Source organism: Athene cunicularia (genome assembly GCF_003259725.1).
Source record: "Athene cunicularia isolate RWA chromosome 24 unlocalized genomic scaffold, athCun1 chr24_part1, whole genome shotgun sequence".
Taxonomy (NCBI): Eukaryota; Metazoa; Chordata; class Aves; order Strigiformes; family Strigidae; genus Athene; species Athene cunicularia.
The window spans coordinates 3,705,268-3,720,223 of NW_020799132.1; the positions used below are offsets into that span (position 1 = coordinate 3,705,268).

General features: G+C 49.8%; 1 protein-coding gene across 1 annotated transcript; it reads left to right on the forward strand.

The window, feature by feature from the left end:
- The first annotated feature begins 6 nt into the window (after positions 1 to 6).
- SCN3B (sodium voltage-gated channel beta subunit 3) lies at positions 7 to 8,029 on the forward strand. Its single transcript, XM_026863639.1, has 6 exons — positions 7 to 120; positions 1,693 to 1,856; positions 3,371 to 3,596; positions 4,597 to 4,735; positions 5,276 to 5,372; positions 5,804 to 8,029. The coding sequence occupies exons 1-5, from the start codon at positions 66 to 68 to the stop codon at positions 5,337 to 5,339; spliced, it is 648 nt and encodes a 215-aa protein (XP_026719440.1). The 5' UTR covers positions 7 to 65; the 3' UTR covers positions 5,340 to 5,372; positions 5,804 to 8,029.
- The last annotated feature ends 6,927 nt before the right edge of the window (positions 8,030 to 14,956 follow it).

Here is a 14,956-nt window from a genome sequence, read left to right on the forward strand (position 1 = left end):
GTTGCGCGGCGAGGAGGGAGCGGGACCCGCTGCCAGGCGGAGCGGAGTCGCCCCGGCTCGGAGCAATGGCTGCGCCGCCCAGGCTGCTCTGTGCCTCTTGGCTCGCGTTGGCGCTCTGGGGTAGGTGCTTTCCCTTCCCTCTTCCCTTCAGCCAGGTTGCCCCCCCGACGGCGGTGCTCGCCCCCGGCAGGAGGGGTCTGCAAGCACCGCGGCTCCGACCGAGGCTCCCTTAACGCTCCCGGGAGGACCAGCCTCAAAGCGGCTTTTTTTTTGTTTGTTTGTTTTGTTTACAAAAGGAGAAGGAAACAGCGTTCCCGTAGAGTTAGGAGGGATGGAACGGAGTTAACGCCAGCGGAGAAAATACGGAACCGCTAAGTAGACTCAGGGCGCGGAGCGTGTGCTTTAATACTCGTGCAAGTCCTTTACTGTTGCCCGTCGGCTGCTGTTCGGAAATTTGCGATGTAATTTAACATTTCGTTGCCTCAGGGAGGACGTGCAAACCGCCAAGCAGTGCACGTTAGTGCTAATTTTTCGTGCAGTCAATATAACCTGGAGTAAAACTATTCCACGGTGATTATGGTTTTTCTGCTTCAGCCAAAAAAAAACGTTGGTTAGTTTTTCCCAAGGCAGCTACATCTGATGTACACGTACACCCACAGCTCTGCGTGGGGCATATCTGCCTGTGCGTGTCTCGTTTAACCAGAGGGAAGCATGGTCCGGTGGCTTCTTCCTTATTTCTTCTAGAAAGCTGGTGCTGCCCGTGGAGCTGGTAGTACGGGAGAATTGGAATCGGGCTGTTCCTAGGCTAGGTCTGGGCTAATACAGCGCTCGAGGGAAGGGGTTAACGGTATCTCAGAGGCTGGGGAGGAGGGAGCAGCCAGCAAAGTCAGCACCTTCCATCAGTTAACCTCTAGGCTTCGGGGGCAGGTTTGGACAGACAGAACCCAGTTTCGTTTAGCCCAAAATGTCAGCAGGGATTTAGTCTGAGACGTGGTGCTGAAGCATGCCTTTTCTCACCAAGCATGTGCCTTCACAAACAGTGATTTTTGTCAGTTTTGGGGGAGAGCAGTATTTTGTAGTTGCCAGCGTTAGCACAGATCTGATTGGAAGCATTTTGAACAGGAATGCATGTAAAATCAATAACTCCTCCCGCTGCCAAATTTACTCGAGTCCAAGCCTCCTGGTTCCCAGTACTGCTTATGAAACCTAGAAACAGGAAGGGTGGCAAATCCTCCCAGTTCTGAACACGTTGCCAGTTTATAAGGTCCAGACCTTTTAACTTAGCACAAAGAGTGAGCTGCTCTCCACGTTCAGTTCTGGGCTTTCTCTCATTCTCGTCTGTAATTGCTACTGTAGGAGGAGCATGCTCAGCAGGCATGGGAGAGAGCAACAATGCCTCTAAAGTGGCATTAATTACTACGGGAAAAATTAAAGTTGTGGCAAAGCAGATGCTAGAGAGGGTAAATCCACATGAAGCGATCACCCTCTGTTAATTATTATGAATTATGTATATCTCAGAGAAGGAAGCTTGGTAAAATTTGGCATTTGAGACTGATCTGTTGTCAGAGGGTGCTAGTAATGAATGAAACGGTTTTCCATTTGGGAGGATGCGATCATAAATGCCAAGATGTGGATAACTGACGCCTCTCTAATTCTGTCTTATGCTTCTTCTCTGCCGCTCCTCTTCCCTAGCTGGTTTTTGTTCTGCAGTATGTGTTGAAGTTCCCTCCGAGACAGAGGCTGTCCAAGGAACACACATGAAGCTTCTCTGCATCTCCTGCATGAAGAGGGAAGAGGTGACAGCCAGCACGGTGGTGGAATGGTTCTACAGGCCGGAGGGTGGAAAAGATGAACCTGTATGTATGTTTGGTAGCTGAAGCCTTGTTTTCATAGGTCTTATTGTGAAACAGTCCAGTGAATTCATGTGAGAGAAGCCAAAAAGTATTTCTCAGAGTGTAAGTTTGTCCTGCAGCAGGATCCCCAAGGAGGACTCTCTAAGGGAAGGAGAGACCCAAATATGAACAGAAGCTTTCTGCCACATCGTTACTCAAAGTCTATAGAAATGCCCAGCAGGCTGCTTTCATACCACGGAGGAGAGAGGAGCTTGGAGTTCAGCTCCAAGCTGCAGATCTTCACAATTTCTGCAGCATTTTCCCCCAGAGGTTCCACAGCACCGCTTTGGAGCAGTAACTAAAGTGTCTTTTCCTCACTAAGCTGATTTCCATACTCGGGCACAGAGCAGGCAGAGCCAGAACCTACTGTTGAGTTCAGACATTTGGGTTTGTACATACACCTCCCGTTCCGTTCCTTGAATACCTAAAGTCCAGTATGCAAGGAAATCAAGAAGGGAAATAGTGTGGGGCCAAGTCTCCATTCTTAGGACACTTCTGAATCCCAGAGCTGATCTTTAGAGGTTAAGCAGGGCTCTGATACATCTGCAGGATGGAATTTACTACGTTTTGCCTCAAAGAAAAAGCAGTGGTGTCCTGATGGTGGGAGGATCTCTGAGTTGGTTTGGATCCCTGTCAGGAAAAGGTAAAATTTGTTTTCAGAGAGAATCAAAACAGACCGAGGGGTAACTGGTAAAATGGAAAATAAGATAAAGGCTGGGTGCACACGTTTCTAGCAGTTTTATCTGAGGATGAAGCATTAGATCAGCGGTTGCATTTCGCTGGGACTGAGCAGGGCCAGGCAAGACGACAAATATTCTGAGAACTAAAGGGGCCGCGCTAAGAAATGAGAGACAGGAATTCACTTTCAGCGACCTGGGTGATACATTTGCCAAAGTTTGCAAAGGAAAGCGCACTGGGCAGGCAAGATTAACGACAGGGACTGTGGTCAGCCAGAAACTTGCAGGAGATTAGGCCTGCGAAAGCCACCCAAGCTCTGCTCTTCTGAGGTGCCGTTTTCACACGGTTATATTTATCCTGCAACACTTCTGTTTCGGCTGAACATCCCAGGGCTGGCCGAAAAGGGATGTTTGTCTTTGCTGTATTTATTCTGTGGTCCCTTTTTAAGATGATCTTACACGCAGTGACTGACAGGCCAGGCCCGAAGACTGCAGGATCCTGGTTTTTAGTTCTGCTGCTGATCTTTTGTGTCATTGTCCACATGTGGGTCTGTTTTTCTGTGCCTTAGTTTTTCTACCTCTGTGACGGAGATAATTCGGTTTTCTGACTTTTGTAAAGTAGTCTCAGATTTTTGAGGTAAAGGACGATAAGAGTTGAATAGCTGCTGTTACTAAGGGAGCCATATCCCAGAGCGTACACGTGTGTAGCCAGAGGATGATGTTCTTCCCTACATATGCTGTCTCGTTGTCTGAGATACGAGTTGGTGATTAATCGGAACACCTCTTTCCATTTCCTCACAGATCTACGAGTACAGGAAAGCCAACCATGAATTTCCAAGCCGCTTCAGTGGCCGGTTACAGTGGAACGGGAGTAAAGATATGCAGGATGTATCCATCACTGTGTTAAATGTGACCCTGAATGATTCGGGGATCTACACCTGTAACATCACCCGGGAGTTTGAGTTTGAGATTCACCGACCTCTCTTCACCAGCTCCAGACTGATCCACCTCACCGTGGTGGAGGAGGGTACGAAGGACTGGCAGAAAGCGTGCTGTGCCTTAACTGGCCGTGGGTGTTGTCATCCAGGGGTAGAGTTTGTCATTGCATTGCAGAAGCAGGGACACTGAGCTGCCAGATAATTGTCTGCAACAAACACTGTGCAGGGTTTAGGAGGAAAAGCCCTGTGTTTTGATTGCCAGCTGCAGCCTCTTTTTTAGGCTCCGAGTGGTTGTGTGTGAATTTGGGAAGGTAGAATAAGCTCGGCAGGCTGGGGCAACAGCTGGGCAGGCACAAGAAGGAAGCAGAGGTTTGTGGTTTCTCTGCCTAGAACCCTCACTTCTCCCCTGGCAGCTCCAGGATGCTCCAGCACAGCCTCTGCCAGGGTACCCGCAGCAGCTGCTTCCTTGCTTCCGCCCCCTCCCTCGTGGAAGGATTCAGTCTCCATTTTGATATCAGTCCCTCGCTTCCACCTTCTCCCAGTCCCTCCTTCCCTCTGCGGGGCTCCTCAGTCTTTGTTCCTCTTGATTTCGCTGAGTTCAGTGCTGAAATCCTGGCTTGTTGGAAACCAGTGGGAATTCTGCTCTTCCCTTCAGAGAGGGACGTGAGCTTTTAGCCCTCATCTTTTTCTGCTGTGTCTTCCCTTCCCTTCTTCCCCACAAGCATCTCTGTGTTTTGATCTCTTTCAAGTCACTGGCGACACAATAAAGTAACACCAGGGAGTGGGACGCACAAAGGAAAGTGGGTGTGGAGGTGAGATCGCTAACGGGGAGCGATCCCTGTGAACGTGTGGGTGGCAGAGTGCAAGACACACAAGCCTGCGCCTGTTTGATTCCTCTGGAAGCACACAGCGGGGTCGCTGCTGGCGCATCCTGTGTGGAGCTTCTCCCGCTCCCGCTCTTTTGCCCCCTCGCGGTGTAGTGGCACCTGGGTATCCCTGGCAAGGCGGGGCAGGAAGGACGACAGGAGGGTGGAAAGTGTCTGTGGAGCTGTGTGTAAATGCTCAGAGGTTATTTCATTTTCTTAACAGCTGGAGAAGACTTCACCTCTGTCATCTCGGAAATTATGATGTACATTCTGCTGGTCTTCCTCACCTTGTGGCTGCTGATAGAAATGGTGTATTGCTACAGGAAAGTCTCTAAGGCAGAGGAGGCTGCCCAGGAAAACGCGTAAGTGTGAAATCTCTCCAGACACGAGCTGTTGTGTGAGGGTCCTTCAGATGTCTCAGACTGCAAGACCCAACTTTGCTATTGCCCGTTCCCAGCTGATGTTGCTGCCTGACACCACTGCGGGGTGTGGGAGTGCCCAAGGAGGCAGCACGCTTGCACAGTGCCCCGGGGAGGGAGCGTGGCCCCGCTGCTGAGCCGCGCAGAGGTGCTCTCCTGGCAGGGCTGCCTCAGAGAGCTCTCGCAGGCAAAGCTGACCCAGGAGGGACGTTCTGATTTTTATACTGGCCTGTTCCCCTCTTTCTACATACTTGGCTTGGGGATTGTATGTGGTAGGAAGCTGCGTGTGTAGGATCTAACAGTAGGGAAGGCTCAGTGTCTGCTCCTGACTGTGCCGAGGAGAGTTTCCTACTGCGAGCATCTTCTGCAGGTGACTGTTACGTTAGAGATACTCATGGGCATTCAGTATCTCTGCAAGGGTGAATGGACCCAAACTGCTTTTTGCACTTGAGGTTATGCTTTCCTCCTTCCCTCTGACTACAGGACAGACTATCTCGCGATTCCATCAGAAAACAAGGAAAACTGCGCCGTGCCTGTGGAGGAATAGCAGAGAGGAGCCAGCGGAACCAACGGCACCAAGGTAGGCGATAAGGAGTCGGTTGATCCCTGCTCGAGTCCGTCAGCCTGTCAGCTCACAGCGGGTTGGGTGTACGTGAGGCTGGAGAAACGCTGCGGGGGAGACTCCCGGAGCCTCCCCAGGGACCTCAGAAGCAATATAGGTATCTTTAGGTGGTGGGACTATAACAGCCCCTTAAACCTCTAACCAACACACGTGGTCGCTTCCAGCCCGTGGTGTAATTATGCCTCCTTTGCCTGTTCCTGTGGAGTTGGGAATAGGCACTGTCTGCCAAGGAAGTGTCTGCTAGGAAGGACTCTGTGTGCAAAAGACCAAAATCTCGATCTTTTAAAGTCTTGTTCATGTCCTGTCAGTTATCGTGCTAATTACGTCACGATCCTCACTTCAGTAAGGTCAAGTGACTCGTGCTCCAAGAGGAATTCTCTCGATTGCAGGGGCTCTGAAGACAGAAGGACCACGTCATGCCAGCCAGGTTTGAGGGGGAGCTCTGCGCCGTCGGGAGGAAATACGGGGAAGTGTAAATTCTCTTCCATTTGCCTTGGACTCTGTACAGCCTTGACTTTGGCCTCATGACTCCATTCTGAGCTGCCAGCCCATTTGCTAAAGGACTCTTCTTTTTGAAGCATGCTGAGCAAAGGGCACAGGGGTGTGGGCAGCACGGCTCCTTCCCAAGTTTCAGCCCCATCATCACGTTAATGGCTTTGTAAATGTTGTCATTTCTTAGCTGCTGTCACCACCACCTTTATTTGCTAAATATGCTAGTTCTCCATTGCAGAGGTAAAGGGTATGTATGCCATGTTACTCTGCCCTGCAGGACGGAATGAGGTCATCTTAGGGTGATCTGCCATGTGTTACAGCCCAAGCAGCCTTCTCGGTGTTAAAACAGAAAAAATTTAATTAATTAGCTGCTGCTTGGCAAGTTGCTCTGGACTCTGGGATGCCTGCGCGCGGGCAGAGTAGGATGAGGACTGTAATGCATTAGAACTGTTGAAAATGTGTAGTAGGGAGGATGAGTCCCTGTGCCATGTTCACACTTGCTTCTGGAGGAGGGAACTGAGAATATAGATCCTGAAATACTGCTACTTTGGGAGGCAGTCTGATGTAAGTATAAGAATCCCCTGTATGGTCCCCCCGCCTTTCATTGAGCAAGTGTCAAAATTCTTAGTTTCTTCCATTTGCCTTGCACAGCAGGTTTACTCTTCAAGTAGATGGAGACAGAGTGACAGGAATAACCCGCGGAGCTGTGTTCTGCAAGGACAGGCACGCCAGTAGGACGAGCTTTCCCGAAAGGAAAACAGCCTGATGCAAGTAGGCAAGGAAATGAAATAGCACACACAGCCCTCCCAGGGAAAGGAGGGGCGGCTTTGTAAAATGGTAGTACCTTTTGGAACTGTGACAGTCTTCTCATACTATAGTGTAGCACCACCTAGAGGAATAGACAGAAAACGCTTATTTTTTTCCTAGTTAATCGTTAATTCTTTCTTGCGATAATTAGTCACTGGTTTGACTAGTCAGCATGCGATGTAAGTCGTCCCCCACTGCACAGGAATCGCACCGTAAAGTCAGTGTTTCCCAGGCAAACTTACCTTTTCTGTTGTAGTGGTCTAAAACCAGAGTAAAACTTGTTTCCTGGCCTCAAATATAGATTAGTTGAGCTTAACAACTAGAATTACAAGGAGAAAAAAACAAACAAACAAAAAAAAAAACAACAAACACAACAAACCCAAACAAACCAGAAGTGTTGGCCAGGGTGGAATTGTACCCTAAGACAAGACAGAGGAAGGTTGTTTTGTTTCATATAGCAGACGTTGTTACATCCCTGCTGCAATGGAGCCTATACTGCTTGCAAGAGTTGACAAACCGCTTCTAAATAGTTACAAAGTGCTTGTGAATCAAGGCATGCTCCCACCTATGGAATTTCCTCTGCTTTGTTCTGCTGCTTTTTATGTGTTGCTAAAAATCACAGAAATTACTCCGTGACACAGTCAGGCCCAGGCCAGCTCTCTAACTGGCACTTGTTCAGAATTCCTGTTTTAGTGGTGAACTACCACACTGCAATCTTCACAGTAGGATCGCTCTCAAGTCTAGAGCCGAGTCCGGCAACTCGAGCGCATTTTCCAGATGAAGCACATTTGTAGTCTGGGCACCGGTTCCTTAAAAGCTAATATCCAAAAGAGGAAAAATCCAGTTGGATGTCTTCATTTGCCCTAAGCCACCTTGCCTGGCCTCAGGGAGATTTTGGGCATAATCCTCACTCTAAACCCACAGCAACAGAGGAGGGACTAGATTGTCAATCCAGAGTTTCCGTCACTGACCACGGCACTGACGCCCCTGGTGATTCTTAGGTAAGGTCATGTAACCTCTCTCCCACTTCAACTCTGCTCCTCAGACCCCGTGAAGCATTGAAAACTCTCTGGTGTCATACTGTTCAGTCAAAAAAGGAGTAAATGCAGAACATTTTGAGAGCTACCTCAGGTGGTAAAGAAGGGCCATCCTCTAGTCCTGCACCTTCCGGATCTCACACGCATCTTCACGATGCTTTTTTTGGAACTATCTTACACTTTTCCAGTTCCTGCAGATATGACTATTGCCCTGTGGTGTTCTAGGTAGGAGAAAACAGTGTGTAACTTTTGCTCAAGGTTCTCATAGCAAAAAAAAAAGAAAAAAGACAAAACAAAAAAAACCCCAACAAACTCCAAAATTGGGATTTTTTTTTCAAGGGTGGTGTTAAAAGCAGGCAGTGTCCTGGAGAGACGGTCCTGGGTGGTCTCTGAAAAGGCTCCCTCTGTGTTTGGAAGTGACAGAAGAGACTTTAGAATAGGCAGGATAATAAAAAGAACAAAGCACTCACAAGTCGCGCTGTTTGTTTGGTAGATTTTTTTTTTTTTTTTTTTTTTTTTTTTTTTTAATTTATACCGTACTTCCATTGTACTAGCTACTTTACATTAAGTTTTGGCTGCATAGCCTTTACAATTCCTAGGTTCTAGCAGGTAAGTTTCATTATCGTTTTACCGCATTTTGCGCACAGCGCAAAGTTTCTGACAGTTAGACAACTCCTCAAACAAAACCACGGTTCCTCCCCCACCCCACCCTGGAGTTCAGGTGAGCGCTACAGGCGCATGGGCCTCGGCCAACAGCCCCCCGTGGCGGTGGTGACACCCTCAAGGGACACACAGGGCGAGTGTGGGACCCGCTCCCCCTCCGCGCTGGCGTGAGGCGATCCTCACTCGTCTGCGGCGCACGCGCGGCCGTCGGGGTTGCAGGATCCAGGGCCTCGGGTGGTTTTTAGCAGCTTTATCCAGCCCTGGAGCGTGTGATGGGAGATGAAGTGCTGCCAGAAGGGTGCCAGGCCCGGGAGGCTGTAACGCTGCGATGGTTCCGCTGCTCCTCCCTCCGCCCTGACCGCGTCGGGCCGGGAGCCAGGGCAGTGCTTCTGTGTCTGCTCTGGTTAAGTGTCTGCTCTGCCTCTTTGCTGGATAAAGCTGCCGTTTTGTGACAGCTGCTCTCCCAAATCCTACCGCTGCTGAGGCAGGTTGGGCCCAAACTGAGACACGACCAAATGGCTCTAGAACCTGAGCTGCACCTTGGTTTTATTCCCTCACTTAATCCGGGAGTCTGGGTTGGGGAAGGTGGCCATTTAACGTTAGCAATGGAACTGGCCTAAATGAGTGAGGTAACAGAAACGGCCAGAGGAGGTACCTCCCTGAGCCATGTGCAAATACAATTCCTTCAGCAGAAGGAAGACCTTTTCCCTACTGAAAAAAAAATAAAACACATTCACTTAAAGAGCATACAGACTGCGGCAAGGAAAGGCGAGCAGGGACAGCACCAGGTCAGTCCACCTGTGACACAGGGATGATTGTCCAGCAGTGAAGGTGTGAGGGGAGAGGGAAAAGCTGTAGCAAGCGACTGCGAAACGGGGGTGGGAGAGGAGGGCATGGCGCGCTGCGTACCCATGCTACGAGCTAAGCCCATGCTGCCTGGCTAGATTGGGAAATAATCTCAATCGGCAGTCGATCGAGACAGGAGATTATTTGGCCAGTGTGCACATCTAGAAAAAGAAAGGTGTTATGGCACAGAGAGGCGCGTGGAGCCTGCAAGCACAGAGAGATCAGAGCATGCCGGGCAGGGGGAACGGGCCGGGGAGCCAGCACAGCCGCGTCTCGGAAACTACACTGACACAAATGTCCTGTGAGCCACTTACCTCGGCTGCTTTGGTTTAAGAGTCTCTGCTTTGAGTACGGTTTTAAGCAAGGCCCTCCCAGCTACTTTAACTAGTGCTGAGACTAGAAAGACTAAGCCAGAGTCCCCCTGACCGTGCCATGGAACACCTCAGTGGCAGCAAGCCTGGCAGAGACCCTCTCAGAAAGGTCTTGGAGTTCAGCACTTGGTCTGTCAAGAGCTGTGGGGCAGCAGGAGCTGCCCTGACAAACCTTTCCTTCCTCCGAGCCCGGCACTGTTGCTTTGAAGTGTTTGTTACTGACTCTGCTTTTCTGTGTACTGTGGACCCAGAAGTCCGACCTCTGAATTGGGAACTGCTTCTCTCGCCCTTGGGGAAAGCAGAGGCTGAGGGGTAGAGCGCAGCATCTCTGCCCCGATGGCAGAGGAGTATTTGGTGTGTGCCCAGGTGCCCCGGCTGGGGAAAGAGCCCCTTCACAGCTCTCAGCACTAGCCCGGAGGCCACGTGCACCTGGGTACCAGCCTGCACAGGCATCAGCTCACCTGCTGGCTTGGTGCCTACTGCTCACCTGAATGAACCTCAGGGAAAGAGGAGTCCCAAGCATTCTCCCACTCCTAGGAGCACGGAAAGTCCCTTTTAACTATCCAGAAGGGATTCACTGCCCCAAACCCCTGCCACTAACCTCCTGTTTGCAGCTCAGTCCGTGTGAGCAGCGCTGGTCTTTTTAGGGTTGGAGACTATCCCCAGCCCTCTGTCTTAGTGTGAAAGCTGCAGGCTGCCCTCTCGTCCATCTCCTCTATTTATGTGCCTTAGGGTCAGTGAAAGATGACGGAAACACACATCTGAGAAGGCAAAACTACCAGGAAAGGGAGAGGGATTAAGGCCACGTGACACACAGGTGCTGTGTTCACCAAAACTTGCCTCTATGCACACCTTTCTGGTTTGGTTTTTCCCTCTGACATGTGGAAAACCAAAGCGTGAGGTCTGCAACGATACTTTTCACTCCACCTCGGTGTATCTGCACAGAAATGACTGTAGAGCGTATCCAACAGGTCCCGTTTCAAGTACCCTGACCAAAACTGTCTTCAGCCACTATTTGGAAAACAAGTTTCTACCTTCTTGTATAAAGGTAGGAAAAAGCAAGTACATAGGCTACATGGTTTAGCGCTGAGGAGACACGTAGGCTAAAAACTCTGTCCTCATCCACACCCAGGTGAGCTGCTGAAACCAACGGGGTCTGTCTGGTAAGAACCCGGATTAAGCAGGCCAGGCTTTCTGAGAAGGGCTATGGCAATGCAGGCATCGTTTTCAGAGGCGGTTTTGAGATGGTGCTTTAAATCCAGCAAAGCACCATGCTTGGAAACCTTGCCTCTTTCAACAGGGGGTCACGTTTATAACAAAGGCATGCGGCATATCCTAAATAAAGGTTTTCCCTTTGCTGGCTCTAAAGCAGAGAAGTGGGGCGAGGTGGTCCAACGGCAGCCTGCTGCCCCGGACCACGGCTGGCTGCAGAGCGCGCGTTTACACACAGGTTACGCCAGCAGCATCACAGAGGGATGTCAGGGGAGAGCAAAGGGATGCGGCTTCTTTCTCTTCTCCCAAAGGATTCGAGAGACAGAAGGGATTTACGCGGAAGTTAGTAGCAGTTAATATCAATTAATATCAAAGTTTTCTGACTGAAGTGTGCCCTGGATTACTGGTTAGCTGCTGAGCCCCACAACAGCACGGTTATCCAGTGAATTCGTAGCCAGCTCCACTCCTACCCCTGCAGGTACCTTCCTCTCTTCTAAGCAGCACGTGCAGACCCAGCAATGCCCCCGCCTTGGGCACATGCTTCTGATCTTACCCCCTGGAATAACCTGTGTCTTTTGGTCCTTCACGGACGTTACACGCAGGTGCTGCACTAGATATATTGGGTATCTATGAATGGGCGATTGCGTAGGAGTTACCCAGGTCTCACATTCACTTTGAGCTGGTCCCAGATGCCATAATCCAAACGCCTCTCTTAAGGTCAAGCATGGGAAGGCATGTGTTATCAGAAGTAAGATTGCATCAAGCCAGGATTAGTGAGTGTATTCTTCTCCCATAGAAACAGGTGAGACAGATGCACGAACTGGCAAATCAGAGCCTTCAGTCCCTTCTCCCTCCTCCCAGTAGGTAGCATCTTACTTGTCGAGAACTAGGCTACAAGCTGTTGGCGTTAGTTTTCACATTTGGCTGGAGAAATGTTTAAAAAAAAAAAAAAAAATTCTCTTTCGTAGTTGTTCAGATTCTGCAAATCAAAACCTGGCTGCGCTCACCTGGCAGCTGAGCAGCAGCAGAAGGGTCAGAGGGAGGACGCGGCAGGGGACCACGTCTGTGAGGTGCTGCAAAGAAAAGCAACCCTGCCCTGGGATTTCTGGCACAGGCAAGCGAGGAAAGCAGCAGAATTCCGACACTGGAAGCCAAACTACGACTTGGCTCTGACTGCTTAGGGAAGGCAGAAGTTCCACCCCCTGTAACGTTGCTCAGCCTTGCTCCTAGAAAGCGTTACTAATTTCTCCAGGAAATAAAAAGTGATGGGTCCAAAACTGTCTATGGCTGCAAAAGGAATTCATCTGGCAGTTGGGACTCGGCTGCAGCAGCAGGTGACTCCTATCACAGCTCTCTAGAGGAAGGCATCTAGATGAAAACATGCTGAGGTTTTGTTTTAAGCCCTCACCTTTAGTGCTGTTGTGGGTTTTGCCTTAAGGAAAACACCTTGCTTTTCTCTCTTTTATTACTACTGTGATACAATTAAGAAGCAATAAAGATCATGACTCCTATCCAACTCCCAAGCCAGACTTGCTGCCAAATGGCAAAAAGAAAGTCAGTAACTAGGAATCGGAGAAAAAGAAACCTAAGGCCTCAAAGAGAAACCTTCCTCGGCCTGAAGGGCACCACATGTGCAAGGTTCTGTTGGGTGACCACCACCTTCGTGCTCTTTATTGAAGGATTTTAACATGACTGTGCGTCAGGGTACGTCAAACACGTTAAACCCAGATTAAAGTAATCAATATTCACTCTGCTCACCCAGTGAGACTGTTACAGCTGGCTCTGCGTGGCCTTGCATTAATTTAACGGAGCTTGTGCCATTCCGTCTGCAGGGGCAAGCCCGAGGAAGCCCTGTTAGCAGGAACATCCCAAATCTGACGGGACAGCACTCCGGAATAACACACAGAGGAAACACACAAGGATGGCTGAATGGATTTCTTTCCTCTGGAACTACCAAGGGAATGTGAAATGGGTAAGAAACCAACCCTGATCACTAGCATTTATTCTCACCCCTCTCACACAGGTGGGTTTCTCTGCCTCTCGATGGGTGTCTGTCTGTACAAAACCCTCCTGGCCAGGTGGCAGAGACCTGCCACGCTCCAGGTTTCTCTAGAGGTGGCTTTTTTCTCTTCTGGCATGGGCAAGGTGGCAAGCGCAGGGCTTCCCCTCTGTCTTGTTTCTTGATGCTTGGAATTCAATTCTAGAAAAGTGGAAGATGGGCAGCAGGGGATTTTTCTGTGCTTAGTAATTTATGGGAGGGACTGATGGGGAAACAGGACTCCCAGCCTGTGTGGCAAGTCAGAGGGGAGAGTCAGGGCCCTCCTGTCCCAAGATGAGACACAGAATGCCCCTCCCAGGCACTAGCACCTCAGTTTCATTGTACAGTAGCCATTTCAGCAGCCTCCCTGGAGACAAGTCAGGGAGCAGTACAGTAGTCAGCAGCATTAAATTAAATAAATAGTCATAAATACATGTTACTCTCTAGTTGTCGAGACACGTTCTTTCCCTATTGTACCTTGCTTTCACACCCTTAAATGTCTTTTGATAACCCCTCTTCATCCACCCTCCTTCAATGTGAGTCATCTTCTGTGGGACGTGTTTAGCACCTGGTCATAAAAATTTTAGGCAGATTGGGAGAAATCAGCAGGTTACTTCTACATACATTACCTTTCCCTAATTAGACTGCAGGAGCAAGAGCTTGTGAGGGTTTTCCTTAGACTCCACTTTGTTACCCAGCTGTGCCCACGAGGGTTTCTGGTACAGAGGTGCGAAGACCAGTCACTCATCCTTAGGTCCCTGCTCTTTCAACACCCATTGGAGCTAGAGACAGACAAGCCAGAACTGCAACGTTTGTGCAAGGGGAAGATGCAGCTGACTCTCTCCTGCTGTTCAGGTGGAAAAAATCCTGGTGGTGAACAAGGTGGAGATTGAGGGCCTCGTATATCACCTAATCTCCCTGGCTGGGTAAGATGAGAAAGCATTTATTAAATATTCAAACAAGCATCCCCACCAGTCACAGCGGCGTTCAGCACAGCGCAGCCTCGCCGCCCCTCTTCCTCCTTTGGCTGCTAGTGGGAGGCTGGAATTATCCCCCAGACCAAGTGAAAACAAATACTGTCTTTTTAATGCAGCTCTACCACCTGCCTTTGCTTACAGAGCAAATCCTTCACTATCCAGCTTGTAAGAGATACCAGTCAGATGCCTCACACCGTGGATACCCCTCCAGACCTATCCTGCCACCCGCTGACAGTCCCTTATTTTCTTTTCTTTTCTTTTTTGGTCCCCATGACCCTTCCTAACCTTGTCTGGGCTTTCAGACACCTTGTTGCTCTATAGATGCAGTCATGTAAATATCCACAGTGAAGGAAATGGTTCTTTTTCTCCCTAATGTTTTCCTGCAGAGTTTCTAAGACAAGGTACAGGTTAGGTGGTAACAAGCAAAACACTCTCGCAGACCAGGGGGCTGGAGGGAAATTTGCTGAGCAAGGTAGCGGGAGCAAATAAATACTAATTTTTGGTTTTCTTTTTTAAGTGGGGGTACTCCCCCTGCTGTGGGAAGCCGCACAGGTAGTCGCCCTTTCAGCACCGATGTAGATCTTCAGCACAGGGCTGGCTTAATGGCAGGGGCCCAAGCACACAGAAAGCAGAGAACAGCGGCTGTAAAGGGGACACTGTCAAAGGGAGTGGAAGTGTACTTCCTGCGGTGGCCCTCTCCTCCCTCCACACCCCTTGCAGGCACATACTCCCGTCCCCACCCTCTCCTCGGCTCTTAATGCACTGTCAGTACCAGGAGGCAGCAAACTAGTGTTTGGAGAAAGCATTTCGGCTCAGTTACGTTCTGTGCTTTGCTCTCTGAACCGGGCTGGCCAGCGTGACAGCAAATTCCGTTTCTGCTCCTGGAAGTACAGAAGGTGATTGCCGGTGCGATCTGCTCTCTACAGACCTACAGCAACTCCTCCGGAGGCCTCCTCTCCAAATGCGGAATAGTTCTGTACGGGATTGACACAAGATTGCCAAAACCTCTCTGCCCTGAAGCCAGCAAGGTAAGAGAGTTGACAGTGTCCCCTTTGTACGTATAGATAGAGTCCATCGGGGACCTGCATGCGCAGGGAGG

Coding starts and splice junctions, on each gene's coding strand:
- SCN3B (XM_026863639.1), top strand. CDS start 66: ATGGCTGCGCCGCCCAGGCTGCTCTGTGCCTCTTGGCTCGCGTTGGCG. Junction 121..1,692: donor GCTCGCGTTGGCGCTCTGGG/GTAGGTGCTTTC, acceptor CCTCTTCCCTAG/CTGGTTTTTGTTCTGCAGTA. Junction 3,597..4,596: donor CCTCACCGTGGTGGAGGAGG/GTACGAAGGACT, acceptor TTTTCTTAACAG/CTGGAGAAGACTTCACCTCT.